General features: G+C 51.4%; 1 protein-coding gene across 1 annotated transcript in view; it reads right to left on the reverse strand.

Annotated features, from left to right (window-relative positions):
- CMIP (c-Maf inducing protein) overlaps positions 1 to 12,860 on the reverse strand; it is a 229,431-nt gene that overhangs the window by 63,701 nt on the left and 152,870 nt on the right. Inside the window, 1 exon segment of the mRNA XM_006087043.3 lies at positions 11,795 to 11,845. Coding sequence (XP_006087105.1) covers positions 11,795 to 11,845 — 51 coding nt within the window.

Raw genomic sequence — 12,860 nt, forward strand, 5'->3', positions numbered from 1 at the left:
CCTAAATAAGATAACACAGATGAAAACCAGTAGGAGCTCAATGAATGTCTATTGCTCTTTCTTCAAACTATTACAGTGGTTCTTCATCTGGGCTGTGTATCAGAATCACCTGGGGGCATGTACTAGTAAAACACAGCTTGCTGCACTCTCCTCCCCTACCTTCAAGTTTATGAAACCAAGATTTGTGTTTCTGGTAGGTTCCCAGACCCTGTAGATGCTGCTGTTCTGGGAACCCCACTTTGGGAACCACTGAGCTGTCGGTTCAAAACCACTGGGTCTATTATGGCGGGAGGCCTGGGAGAGGATGGGGACCATCCTGGATTGAAAGTTTAATGTAGACGTTGACAAAGGCTTCAAGAGCCAATAGATAGATGCCAAAGGGCAGCTCAGGGCTGAGTTGGCCCCTGAGCCCCCAGATGTGCTTTTTGGAATCCATGTGCTCACTCCCAGACATCTGCTGCAGCCCAGAAATCAGATTCAGCTCATTCTGCCGAAGGGTCTTTTCCAAGCACCTGCCTGGCGCAGCCAGCCCCCACCCAACAACAAACCACCTGGCCTTCCTACCACCACAGTCAGAAGGCTCAGGCAGGGGGAGCTTCAGGTCCCTCTAGAGCAGCGGTTCTCAACCTGTGGGTTGCGACCCCTTTGGGGGTCGAACGATCCTTTCACAGGGGTTGCCTAAGACCATCGGAAAACACATATATAATTACATATTGTTTTTGTGATTAATCACTATGCTTTAATTATGTTCAATTTGTAACAATGAAATTGGGGGTCACCACAACATGAGGAACTGTATTAAAGGGTCGTGGCATTAGGAAGGTTGAGAACCACTGGTCTAGAGGGCTCTCTGTCCATTTCAGGGCTTTCTGCAAAACTATCCATCGGTTCTAAGAAGGCACCAGGATCCCCGGGAAGCAGGACTATGGTGGTTCTGCCCTTGTCTCCTGGTCAATTAGCATCTCTCCCAAATACCTTTCCACCCAGAGACTGGAGCTGGCTGCCCCACTGGGGATTTTCTCATCACTGGGTGCGGCGAGGACCTAACTCCTCTGTGGGAACAGGCGCTGCTCTTTTTGGAGTCTCTGTTTGGCCTCGTCGCCAAGCCAACAGGCGGCAGGAGCCTCAGGACAAACACAGAAGGGCAGGCCACCTTCCCCTCCAAGGCTGGATCCCTGCCACGGCCCCACCCAAACACTGACCGCACCCCCATCCCAGGGGTGCGCTGCCCACAGCCCAGCTCCAAAAGGGACCCACTGCAGACTTCTGTAGAAGAACAAAAGGTCTTGCTAGTCAAGATACTGCCTCATATTTATGTTTCAAACACTTCTTTAAAGAGAAAGAGAGAAAAAAAATTCTGCCTTAAAGGGCAGAAAACAAGTTCACCCACAAACCGTTTACGTGAAAAAACTTCCTTGTATGGTTCGTGACTCATCAGCCCCCATCAAGGCATGCGTGGGATGACACGCGAAAGCTCTGTCCCCCCTTCCTTGTCTGGAAAAAAAGCAGCTACCCACAATGCACTTCTCTCCTGGCCGTTTGAAGAGCCGGCTGTCATGCACCACTCCTGAGGCCCAGGGAAGACCTCCACACAGGAGGTGTGGGGGTGTTTAGGATATCCCCGAGCCCAATGCTGGCTCTCTGGTGGGGGCTGGGGAAGCTCTGGCTGGGGCAGGGAGGTGCAGGGAAAGGTTTGGGTCCCAGTAACAGGGCACAGACCCAGTTCCTCCACTGTGTTTAGGGCAGCTCATCATCCCCGCCCCCAACTGGGGATGAAGGAGCTCTGACCAGTGTGGCTCAGTTGGTTGCTGGTTTCAAGTGGGATGATTAGAGGGACTGAAAGGGTGAGGATAAGGAAGTAAAGTGCCCCTCGCTGCCTGTAACCCATTGATGGAAGGTGTGCGATAAATGCCTGTCATTTTTCTCAGAAACTTAGTTTCCCTGTCTGGACAACAGTTTGTTGTTTTATTGATTTCAGAGAGGAAGGGGGAGAGAGAGAGAGAGAGATAGAAACACCAATGATGAGAGAGAATCATTGATCAGCTGCCTCCTGCACACCCCACACTGGGGATGGAGCCCAAAACCTGGGATGTGCCCTGACTGGGAATCAAACCATGACCTCCTGGTTCATAGGTCGATGCTCAACCACTGAGCCACGCCGGGTGGGTTGGACACAGTTTTACTGAAAGATCTAAAGTTCCATCCAGCTCGACCCCTGCCTGAATGGAACACTGCAAAAGTGTAAAAAAGAAAGAAGGAGCTCTGGCCAGTGTGGCTCAGTCGGTTGCTGGTTTGATTCCCGGTCAGGGCACATGCCCGGGGTTGCACACTCAATCCCCGGTAGGGGGCGTGCAGGAGGCAGCCGATCAATGTTTCGCTCTCACAGCATGTTTTTCTCTCTCCCTCTCCTTTCCTCTCTCTCTAAAAATCAATAAAAATATCTTTTTTTTTAAAAAAAGGAACAAAGGAGATCTATACAGGCTGTTATGGAAAGTTCGTCACCATATGTAATTAAAGGGTGAAGAAGCGAGAACCACAACAGTGTGGGTAATAAAACCTTAGGAAAGGCCCCGTGGGATGCGAACAGGACTGCCTTTGGGAAAATGGACTTGGGGGAGGAGAAGACTGTGCTTTGTACAACTTTCTGTACTTCTCAGAGTTACCACATACATGCATAACTTTTTTTAAAAAACATGTTTTTATTGATATTTTACAGAGAGGAAGGGAGAGGGATAGAGAGTTAGAAACATCGATGAGAGAGAAACATCGATCAGCTGCCCCCTGCATACCCTCCACTGGGGATGTGCCTGCAACCAAGGTACATGCCCTTGACCGGAATCGAACCCGGGACCCTTTAGACCGCAGGCCAACGCTCTATCCACTGAGCCAAACCAGGCAGGGCCATGCGTAACTTTTTGACTTAAATGTTAACAGAGGCTGCCTGGGGGATGGAGGAGGGGTGACTGGAATGGGGGCATGAGGGAATTTTCTGGGGTGATGGGAATTTGGGTGGTGGTTACCCAGGTGAATACAATAGTCAAAACTCACCACACCCACCAGTTAAGATGTGTGCATGTTGTTACATGTAAATCATAGATGGATGTTTTATCGCTAAAAAAGTGTTGCCAGAGGTTCATGGACAGTGGGAATTTTTAAGTTTTCTTTGTCCTTTACACAATTAAAAGAAACCCTTAATAAATGTGACTTTTAAATACCCCGTGTCTTGCGATTCTAATACACTGCTGGCTGGTGTGCAAATTAGGGTCATCACTTTGGAAAACCACTGGGCAGCATCCGTTAAAGGGGATCCTTTGCCGGCCTGAGGGTCTGTGCTCAGTAGGATGTGGACATATGTTCACCAGAAGGCATGTTTCTAATGGTCCTATTGGTAATAGCCAACTGGAACTATCTATCCATAACAGAATGAACAAAGTAATACCCTAGTCATTCAACAGAACACCGTACAGCGAAGTGAATGAATAAATGTTTGCTACACACAACAGCACGGATAAATATTATAAACTTAATTTTGAGCCATAGGAGTCCAGCATAAAAAAGTTCAACCTGTATTATTCTATTTGTACAAAGTTCAGATACATGAACACTGATTTATGCTGCTAGAGGCAGGATCGTGGTTTCCTGTGTTGGGGGCATAGGATCTGAATGGGTGAGAGGGCTCCTCTTGGAGGTGCTCTGTGTCTTGATCTGGGTTCCAGTTATCAATTCTGTGAGAATTCACCCAGCACTATTCTTTTGATCTGTGCACTCTTCTCTATGTATGTTATCCTTTAATGAAAATTTATTTAAAAAAACAACAGATAAAAATGTCCCATGTCGCCCTAGCTGGCTTGGCTCAGTGGATAGAGCATCAGCCTGTGGACTGAAGGGTTCCAGGTTCGATTCCGGCCAAGGGCACATGCCTGGGTTGCAGGCGCAATCCCCAGTAGGGGGTGTGCAGGAGGCAGCCGATCAATGATTCTCTCTCATCATTGATGTTTCTATCTCTCTCTCCCTCTCCCTTCCTCTCTGAAATCAATAAAGAAATATATTTTAAAAAAATGTCCCATGTCTATTGCAAAGAGCGGGGAAAGTGGTGATTGCTGCAAAGGCTTGATGCTTGCCTCTGCCTCTGTGGGGACTCCATGCCCACGGCCCCACCCTCTCCAGGTCCACGGTGGTGGCACCTTCCACCAGCAAAAGGAGGCTGGGTTCAGAGACCCATTCACTGGTTCTAGCTGTGCATGTGGACAAGCCCTTTGCCTCTCTGCTCCTCCTTCAAGATGAGTATAACTAAACTGACAAGGTTGCAAGAGACCACACACGAGAGCCCCCAACATAGCGCCTGGCGTTAGTAGTAATAACTGTTCTCTTCATCTGCGGTAAAGTAAGCCCACGAGAGCGTGAGCTCTGCTCCCCAGGCTGCCCTGCCCTCTGCCACTTGTTAGTTTCAATCCCTGAAGCCTGCCTTGTTATTAGTTACAGGGTCCCTGATGATGCACGGAAGGCCATGAGCTGTGGCTGGGAGCGGCTGAAGACTGTGGCCTTCCCAGGGGACTGGCCCCCGCTGGGTCCATGAGCATCAGTGCTGATGGGGCCTGGCTGGACTCGCCTCTGTAAGGCCTCTGCTCTTGGCTCAGGGCCACCACCGGCTGTCCCTCCCGCTGAGGCCCCTCCAGAAGTCTTGGACTGTGGCGGGCCCCCTGCCTCTGGGTAAGCCCCTTCTTTCACAGGGCTCCACAGAATCCCTTGATCTCCTCTGAGGGGGTCACAGAGCCGTCTCTCCCCAAGCACCAGAAATTAATCTCAATGGGATTCCTGCCTTTTTGACCTGGATGAAGCTGACCTGTGGCCGGGCCACCAAGAGCACTGAGGCCACCTCTCGTCCATCCTTTCTTGCCTCCCTGCTTTACCCTCCTTCTCAGAGGCAAGACAGCTGACACTCATGACCACAGGACCAGGTCACGAAAGCAGGGATGATGGCAACCTTCATTCCCTCTATCAACTTCCTCTGTCGGTGCTACGCTGAGAAAAGATCTGTCTCAGGGGAAAGGAGTACAGTGATTGACAGTGATGCCTGCCATGGGCTCCCTGGGGGGTGGGGGGTGGCACAGATGCTATGCTCGTGCCCTTTCTCTAGAGCTGTTTCTGGAACCTTTCTACACAAAGGGAAACAGGGTCCTTAATCGTTAAAGAAGAACAGGATTAGTTAACATTAATCTAATACTTACATGGCAGGTGATGTCCTAAGTTCTTTACAACTATTAACCCATTTAATCGCCACAAGAACATAACGAGCTTGGTCTTACTGTGAACCCCATTTGATTTAGGAGGAAAGGGAGGAACATGACTGGTCCAGGGCCACAGCACCAGTAGTGGTGGTAGAGCCGGGATTTGAACCCAGGCAGTGTGGTACAGAGCCCTCATCCATAGGCATTACAAAAATTCTTCTTTGGGACCAAACTGGCACTGTGTGGTAAGAGCCACCAGAAACTACCCCACCTCTGTCCACTGCCCACTGCTCTGGAAATCTGCCCTACAAAATCTTCCAAAAGCCCTAGCTGGTTTGGCTCAGTGGGTAGAGCGTCAGCCTGTGGACTGAAGGGTCCCAGGTTTGATTCCTGGTCAGGGCACAATGCCCGGGTTATGGGCTAGATACCCAGTAGGGGGCATGCAGGAGGCAGCCGATCGATGATTCTTTCTCATCATTGATGTTTCTATCTCCCTCTCCCTTTCCCTTCCTTTCTCTGAAATAAATAAAAACATATTAAAAAAAAAAACCAACAACAAAAACCCAAGCTCTGCCATGTAATAGTTATGTGACCTTGGGGTGCATGGCTTAACCTCTCAGCTTGTCTCCACATCTGTGAAATGGAGAAACGGGAGGATGTGGTCCCTCTTTAGGGTTTTGAGGATGCACCTGCTTGGCACAGGAGTGAGCGCCCGTCAAGGCTGGTGATGGCCACCTGCTGACTTGTGTTGAGCGAGGGCTGCCTGCAGTCGCAGACTCAGGGTACGTGCCGGGGGACATGCGCTCAGAGGGGTGTGCAGTTGGGTAGAGAAAGTTATCTGGGGGGCACAGCTACAGGACTAGAAGGAAAGGCCTTGGCCCAAGAAGGGAGAGAGGGATGGGCCCAGGAGGAAGGTAGGAGTTGGTGGTGACAGCACCCACTAGAGGGTCCCACCCTTCCCCATTAGCTCCCCCTCAGGAGAGGGCATCAGCTCAAGGGCCTTTTGCTCTTTGCCCTGTTCCCCAGGAATCCTGGCACCAGCCCGGGCCTCTCCCCCTGCATGAATGGGGGTGAGGGGTCCAGTCCGCCCGAGGGGGTGGCCTGATGAGAGAGAGAACCTAGGCTGCCAGGCCCATGGTCTTTGCCTCTGAGCGCTGGCTCTTCACCTGCCCACTGGGGATGCTGCCGGTTTCTGTGCCTCAGTGGGGGCTCTGGGCATAGGATGGGCTCACCCAGGGCCAGAGTGTGACATCTTGAGGCATCTTGAGGAGCCAGCTGTCTTTGGCAATGTCCTCTGTCTCCTTAGATTCTTGGTCCCCTCATCTACGAGATGGGGTACCGTTACAAGACTGAGGTAGCTGACATGCCCGAAGTGGCAGGCACAGCGATGCTCAAACCTGGTGAACACCCATGGCCCGCCGGGGGTAGGGCCTCCTCAGGATAGACTCCACCTTCCTCAGTTCTTACAGACGCCACAAGGGGCACAGGAGGGGCTGGGAAGGGGCTGGTGCCACCCACCAATGCCGCACTGGAGACACACCAAGGGTGCCTTCCCTTCGATGCTCTCACAGCGGGGCTCCTTCCAAAATGCTTCACAAGTAACAGAGCCTCCATCCTCACAACAACCCAATGAGCAAGGTACTAGTATTATCCCCATTTCACAGAGGAGAAAACCGAGGCCCAAATAAACACACTCCATACCTGATGCACTCTTAAAACAGCCACACACACACACACACACACACACACACACACACACACACCTACTCGGTACAGAGGCAGGAGGAGCTGTGGACTGGGGGGAGGGGGGACAACACCGGAGGCCGTGCTGCCCAGGGTCTTGGGAAACCCTGCTGGGGAGGAGGAGGCAGTGTGGCCCAGGCAGATGGCCAGGAGGGATGCAAACCTGGGCTGGGATTTTCCCAGAGCCAGGGCAGCCTTGGGTCAGCCTGGTCTCACACAGTCTGTCCTCTGCCCCCAGCACTCGGCCTCAGCCCCTGGGGCTGTTCTTTGTGACCCAGCTCCCCCAGGGGATGAAATCTGTTTAGTTTTCAAGACCTCTGTGCAATGGCTGAAGACCCCCTTGACCAGGACAAGGCTGTTTTTCAGAGCTGGAGGCACCAGAGGTGCAGAGCCGGCAGGCTATCAAAGCAGGTGCATCTTGCTTCTTGGGGTTCCTCCATGGGCCTGGTACTGTCTCCTCCACGCTGGTAGTCTGGGCCTGTGGCCTCACATCTTGGACATAGAAACAGGACAGTCTTCCCACAGCTTTATACACACACACCCAGCTCTCACAGCCTGGCACTCACTCTTGGTCTCATCACACAAACCAGGCTGTTCCTTCATGGTCTTTACACATGGATAGGCCTGCCCCTCATGGCCTTGCATACAGACAGGCCTGTCCCTCATGGCCCTGTGTACACATAGACATGCCTGCCCCTCATGGCCTTGCACACAGACAGGCCTGTCCCCACATGGCCCGGTGTACACATAAGCCTGTCCCCTCATGGCCCTGTGTACATATAGACCTGTCTGCTTATGGCCTTGCACACAGACAGGCCTGTCCCCTCACAGCCCTGTGTACACATAGGCCTGTCTGCTTATGGCCTTGCACACAGATAGGCCTGTCCCCTCACAGCCCTGTGTACACATAGGCCTGTCTGCTTATGGCCTTGCACACAGACAGGCCTGTCCCCTCACAGCCCTGTGTACACATAGGCCTGTCTGCTTATGGCCTTGCACACAGACAGGCCTGTCTCCACAGGACCTGGCCTCTAAGGTACATCTCTGAGTCAGAAATAAGGCCTCATTAACGCTGTACAACTGTTTATGCTTCCATACCCTCGGGAATTGGCCTCAGGGGCTAAACCACCCAAACCAAACAGGGCTGGCCTCCCCAAGGAGCCTCGGGACACTGTGCCCTGCTCCATTGCATGCTGGGAGTGCTGGAGCTGCCATCACGCTGCCCAGAGTAACCTCGTCCCACCCTCCTTCCTTGTACCAGAGATGGTGGTTATCCTGCAGAGCTTTGAGGTGGGAGGGCGGGAGGCTGAGAGGAAGAGCAGAGCTGCTCAGAGAGAGGGGGGCCAGGGAAGGGGGGTTCTGGGGGCTGAGACATTGTGGGTCACACACCACTTCCCCTTCAGGCTGGCTTTGGGCAAGTGACACAAATGTCCTCACACTGAGACAAGATGATGCTCAAAGCATAGTGCCCCAAGCTGAGAAAATGCCCAGAATGGCCTGTTGACTGTAGGTGAAGGCAGGTGACGGCAGGTGAACACACTGGAATTCAGAGCTGCAGCCATTAAGACAGAGGGGTTACCAGGACAAGAATATTATACGGCTATTTTCTTTATTCACAACACAGTGTGAGGTAGATGCCACAGCAGTGTTTCTCAACCTTTTTGTGTTACTGTCCCCGTAAGGAGCCCTTTTAGACATTCCCACACTCCATATGCCCTCCTGCCTTTGAAATTAAATACTAAAAAATAAGATTTTGTTGAACAGAGCTGAACTTTGGAGGGCCACGAGCTACTGTAGTAACTTAAGGTTTTTAAAGCCCCAAACAACCAATTCTGGCCTCCTGGGGGCAATTTGCCTCCCCTTGTTGAGAATGCTCTAGACGAGATACCAGTACTTCTTGATAAAAACTAACCAATGGGAACACAGTATTTAAGAAGTAACATTCTTTACAAGTGGAAGAATGTATGCTCTGTGTGAACTGCAGCTAAAACATGCAAATACATATTGGTGTAGGGAGAAAAAGACAAAACAACCTTTGGGAAATTTAAAAACTGAAACTGAAGTAGGATTTCTAAAGTCCTTAATTTTGATGTTCTATTGATTTTATTTTTTAGTTAAAGATACAGAAAAGGAAGAAAGAAAAAACCCAAAAATGGTTGATTGTGAAAATGAAGGAAAGAGTGGCTGCATGCAGAGAAGTGGCTGCAGAGTCCAAAGCTCAGAATCAGCCCCGCTGGATTAAGTGTTCAGGCATCTGCTGGACAGACGGACAGATCTGCACTGAAATCTGCTGTGTGACTATGGGCAGATCACTACACCTCTCTGAGCCTTGGCTCCTTCATTTGCTGAATGACAACAGCACCCAGGAGAGCATCCAGCCATGCTTGGCACATTGTAGGAACTCAGTAACGGCATCTGAATTAATGAATACGTGCTAGAATCTATGCAGACCACAAGGCTAGTAAGCTACAGAGCCTGGATTTGAATCCAGGTCTCTTAAGTTCATTTTGCTAGCCAGCACCTGTTTCTTTGCCATTTTAAAAGGAAGGAGAACATGCCTTCTCCAGTCTCACCAAAACTGGGTGGCAAAGAGCCACAGGAATGAAACCAAGTTGCTGACACTGAGACACACTGCCACCTGGTGGCAGCATACCTGAAGTATTGGGGGGAGGGGAGGAGGGGGGGAGCAGGGGCAACTGTCAAAGGGAACAACCAGTATCTTACACATGCCCAAGACACAGTCAAACGCTTACACAGTGAGAACAGAAGTCATCGTCTACCACCACCTGGCAGGAGGGGCCACACTGCCAGATGCTTGCTGGCTCCTTGACACCTGACTTGGGTTTCCTGGATACTTTCTTTCTTCTTCTTCTTTTTTTTTTTTTTTAAATAAATTTAACTGATTAAACTTAATAACCATAAATAAACCAAACACCACCAATTGAGCGCAGAACTTCATGGGAACTGCTAGAAGTCTGTACTTGTTCAATCAATTATCTGAACCTCACATGCCATCCTTGATGTTTGAATGTGTCCATTTCAAGCTGCCACTTTCAGATCATCTTTCTAGCCGGTCAGTCTCCTGAAATCCGGCTTTCTGTGCCCACCACCTCATTCATCTCTGGTAGCTGCATAACATTCACAAATTTCACAAGCTCTGCCCTTCAGATGTTGGCATAAATCACTATTGAAAAATATGCTGAGCGGGGCAGGGCAGAAAGCAGAGCTCTGTGGAACACACTAAAGACAGCCTCTCCCTCAACATTGATCTTGGCCACCTTTTCAATGAGGTGTTTCCCCAGCCTGTCAGGTAGGCTGTCTGTCTCTACTCTCTGCCCTGTCCTGAGCTAACAAAAAGCAAGGCAATCACTCGGTGAGGGCTCACATGGAAAACACGCATAGAGAATAAAGAGGGGGAGACTGGCCGTTAAATGGCCTCCTCCTTCAGGGAACCCCCCCGACCCCCGACCACCACCATCTTCTCTCCCTCTCACCTGTTCTGGCAATGAACTCCCATGGCCCCCATAGGTTCTAAAGCCTGCCCTGCCTGTCCTGGGACACAGCCGCGGAGAGCCAGGCCTTAGGGACACTCCCTGGGAAGTCGAGCTCTCAGCAGTACCTGTTGCCTCTGTGAGCAGGCACGCACCATCTTTCCTTTTCAGCCGCCACCTAGTGCTTCCCACTACATTCAGACACCTCCAGGTATGGGGGAAATGTAGGCTGGAGCCCTGCCTCATGGCCTCTAACTATGGGAGCTGGGCTCCAGTCTAGCCTCACCCTTCCCATACATGAAATGGAAGCAGTGATAGTAACCAGCGTGTAAGGCTGAGGCCAGGGTGAAATGGACAGGCTGGGCTTAGCTGCAAGTTCCTGGCACACAGTGGGTGCTCAATAAATGCCGGTCCTTTCCCTAAGCAGCCCCAACGTGGAGACATGCTCAGCCTCTGAGACTGCCTTATAGGCAACCAGGCGAGAGGACCTGCAGCTGTCTGGGCAACGGAGAGGAGGGGCCCTCTTTGGGAGCAGGAATGTAATTTTCCGGGGTTGTGTTTCCGTCCTCCGCCTGGCTGTGACGACAGCCCCTCCAGAGGCACGAGAGGAATTCTGAGTGTTCCCTTGGTCATTCCAAGATGGCACATGGCCTTCAACCCTGCACCAGGCCAGCCACTCACCCTCGTGGCTCTCCAGCTTACAGTACAACTGAAGCTCAGGGCATGCGCCGGTCATTCCAGCCATTCCCTGCTGCCTCCGCCCTTGTGGCCATCACAGCTTGTTCTAAACTAAAAGATCAGAAGACGGGAGGGCCAGGGAGGCGGGGCACGAGGGGAAGCTGCCTGAGCCAACGCAGGACAGCAGGACGTGGACTCCCCAGAGGGTTGGGAGGACTCTCCTCAGCAGCTCAGGTCCCTGGGTCTTGAAAGTGACCAGGAGAGGAGGAACTTCCCTTATGTGCTGGAAGGTTCTGGGCCACCCTAAGCAGAGCTCGAACTGGGAAATCAGGCCAAAGAACCAGGCAACTGAAGTGAAGAATTCCTTATGGAAACACAGCTGGGCTTCTAAATGTCTGATAAATTTTGCTTTGGTGCCACTTTTGGAAGTTATTTCAAGACAGAATCTCGAGCCCGGAAGTCCTGCCTTCCCCAGCCCTGTTCTGAGAGCAAGAAGTCCTGCATCCCTTTGTAAGGCAATGAGCAAAGCCCAGGGCCCACGGGGCAGGGGAGAGCAAGAGATCTCCACCTTCATGCCGCTGGGTACAGACCAACATTGAGCCGTGCCCAGAACAGAGGCGGCCGCCTCGAACGAGCAGCCGCGTCAGGACTTACCTTCCACTGCAGAGAATGGAACCACTGGTCCCGCAGGTAGCTGTTGGCAGCCTGCAACGACAAGAACAGGACAGCAAGGTCCGGTCACACACTTGTAGCATTTCAGAGAGTTTTACAGGCCAGCACACGAGCCCAGCCTGCCTGTCCAACAGGGTCTGCTCTGTGGTCCTAACACCTTTAGAGGGACTCACCAAGCTGAGCCCTTCGGGTACAAAACCGCAATAGAAGTGATAAGCAGGGTGACTTTTCTGAAATAAGACCTCACTGCCACTGTATGCTATTTTACTGGGAAGGAGTGACCTCAGACACTGGTGGCTGGGAGAGCTTTAACTGCACCTGTATCCTGACCTATTTAGGATCACGGGAGGGGCCCAGATGAAGGGGAAAGCAGCAAGGTCGTGGGATGATGATGGTGGGAGCTGTTTGGGTACCTCCTTTGTATCAAGCACTGCTCAGGCACCTGGCGGTTATTACCCACATATTCCGTCCTCAGCCTGCACAACAGCTCTGCGAGGTGAGTGACACATGCCCATTTCACAGAGGGAAAACTGAGACCCTAAGATCTTACATCAACTAAGCAGCTTGTCTTCCAAGCCTGTGGGTTGAACCACTGTATCTCCTGCCAACTGTAGAAAGTCACAGGAGAAAGCAGCCAGCCAGCCCTGAGTTAGAAATGACTGCGTGGAGAGCAAAACCTTCTTTTATCCACACCACCCTAGTCCAGAGACCCTAGGCAGCTTAGCCTCGATTTTCTCATCTGTAAAGATCCACGCACCCACAGAAATGTCAGGAGGTCTGAGACCGATTACTGTAAAGCATCTAGAAGCATGCTGGGCACACAGCAGGTGGTCAAACAGAAATGCACCCACTGTTATTATTATCATCACCATCATAGACTCCTCTCAAATTAAATGCAGCCTGAAGATGGCCCTGTGGATTCTAGGACGTGTTGCTGCTGCTCTCACCCTGTTTCCAGCAGGTTTGCTGATGGTGAAAGCAGCATTTGTGGCATAGTTAATGCACGCCAGACCCAGGTAAGCCCTATGTGTGGACTGGCTCATTCAGT

This window comes from Myotis lucifugus, unplaced genomic scaffold (genome assembly GCF_000147115.1).
Source record: "Myotis lucifugus unplaced genomic scaffold, Myoluc2.0 scaffold_35, whole genome shotgun sequence".
Classification (NCBI taxonomy): Eukaryota; Metazoa; Chordata; class Mammalia; order Chiroptera; family Vespertilionidae; genus Myotis; species Myotis lucifugus.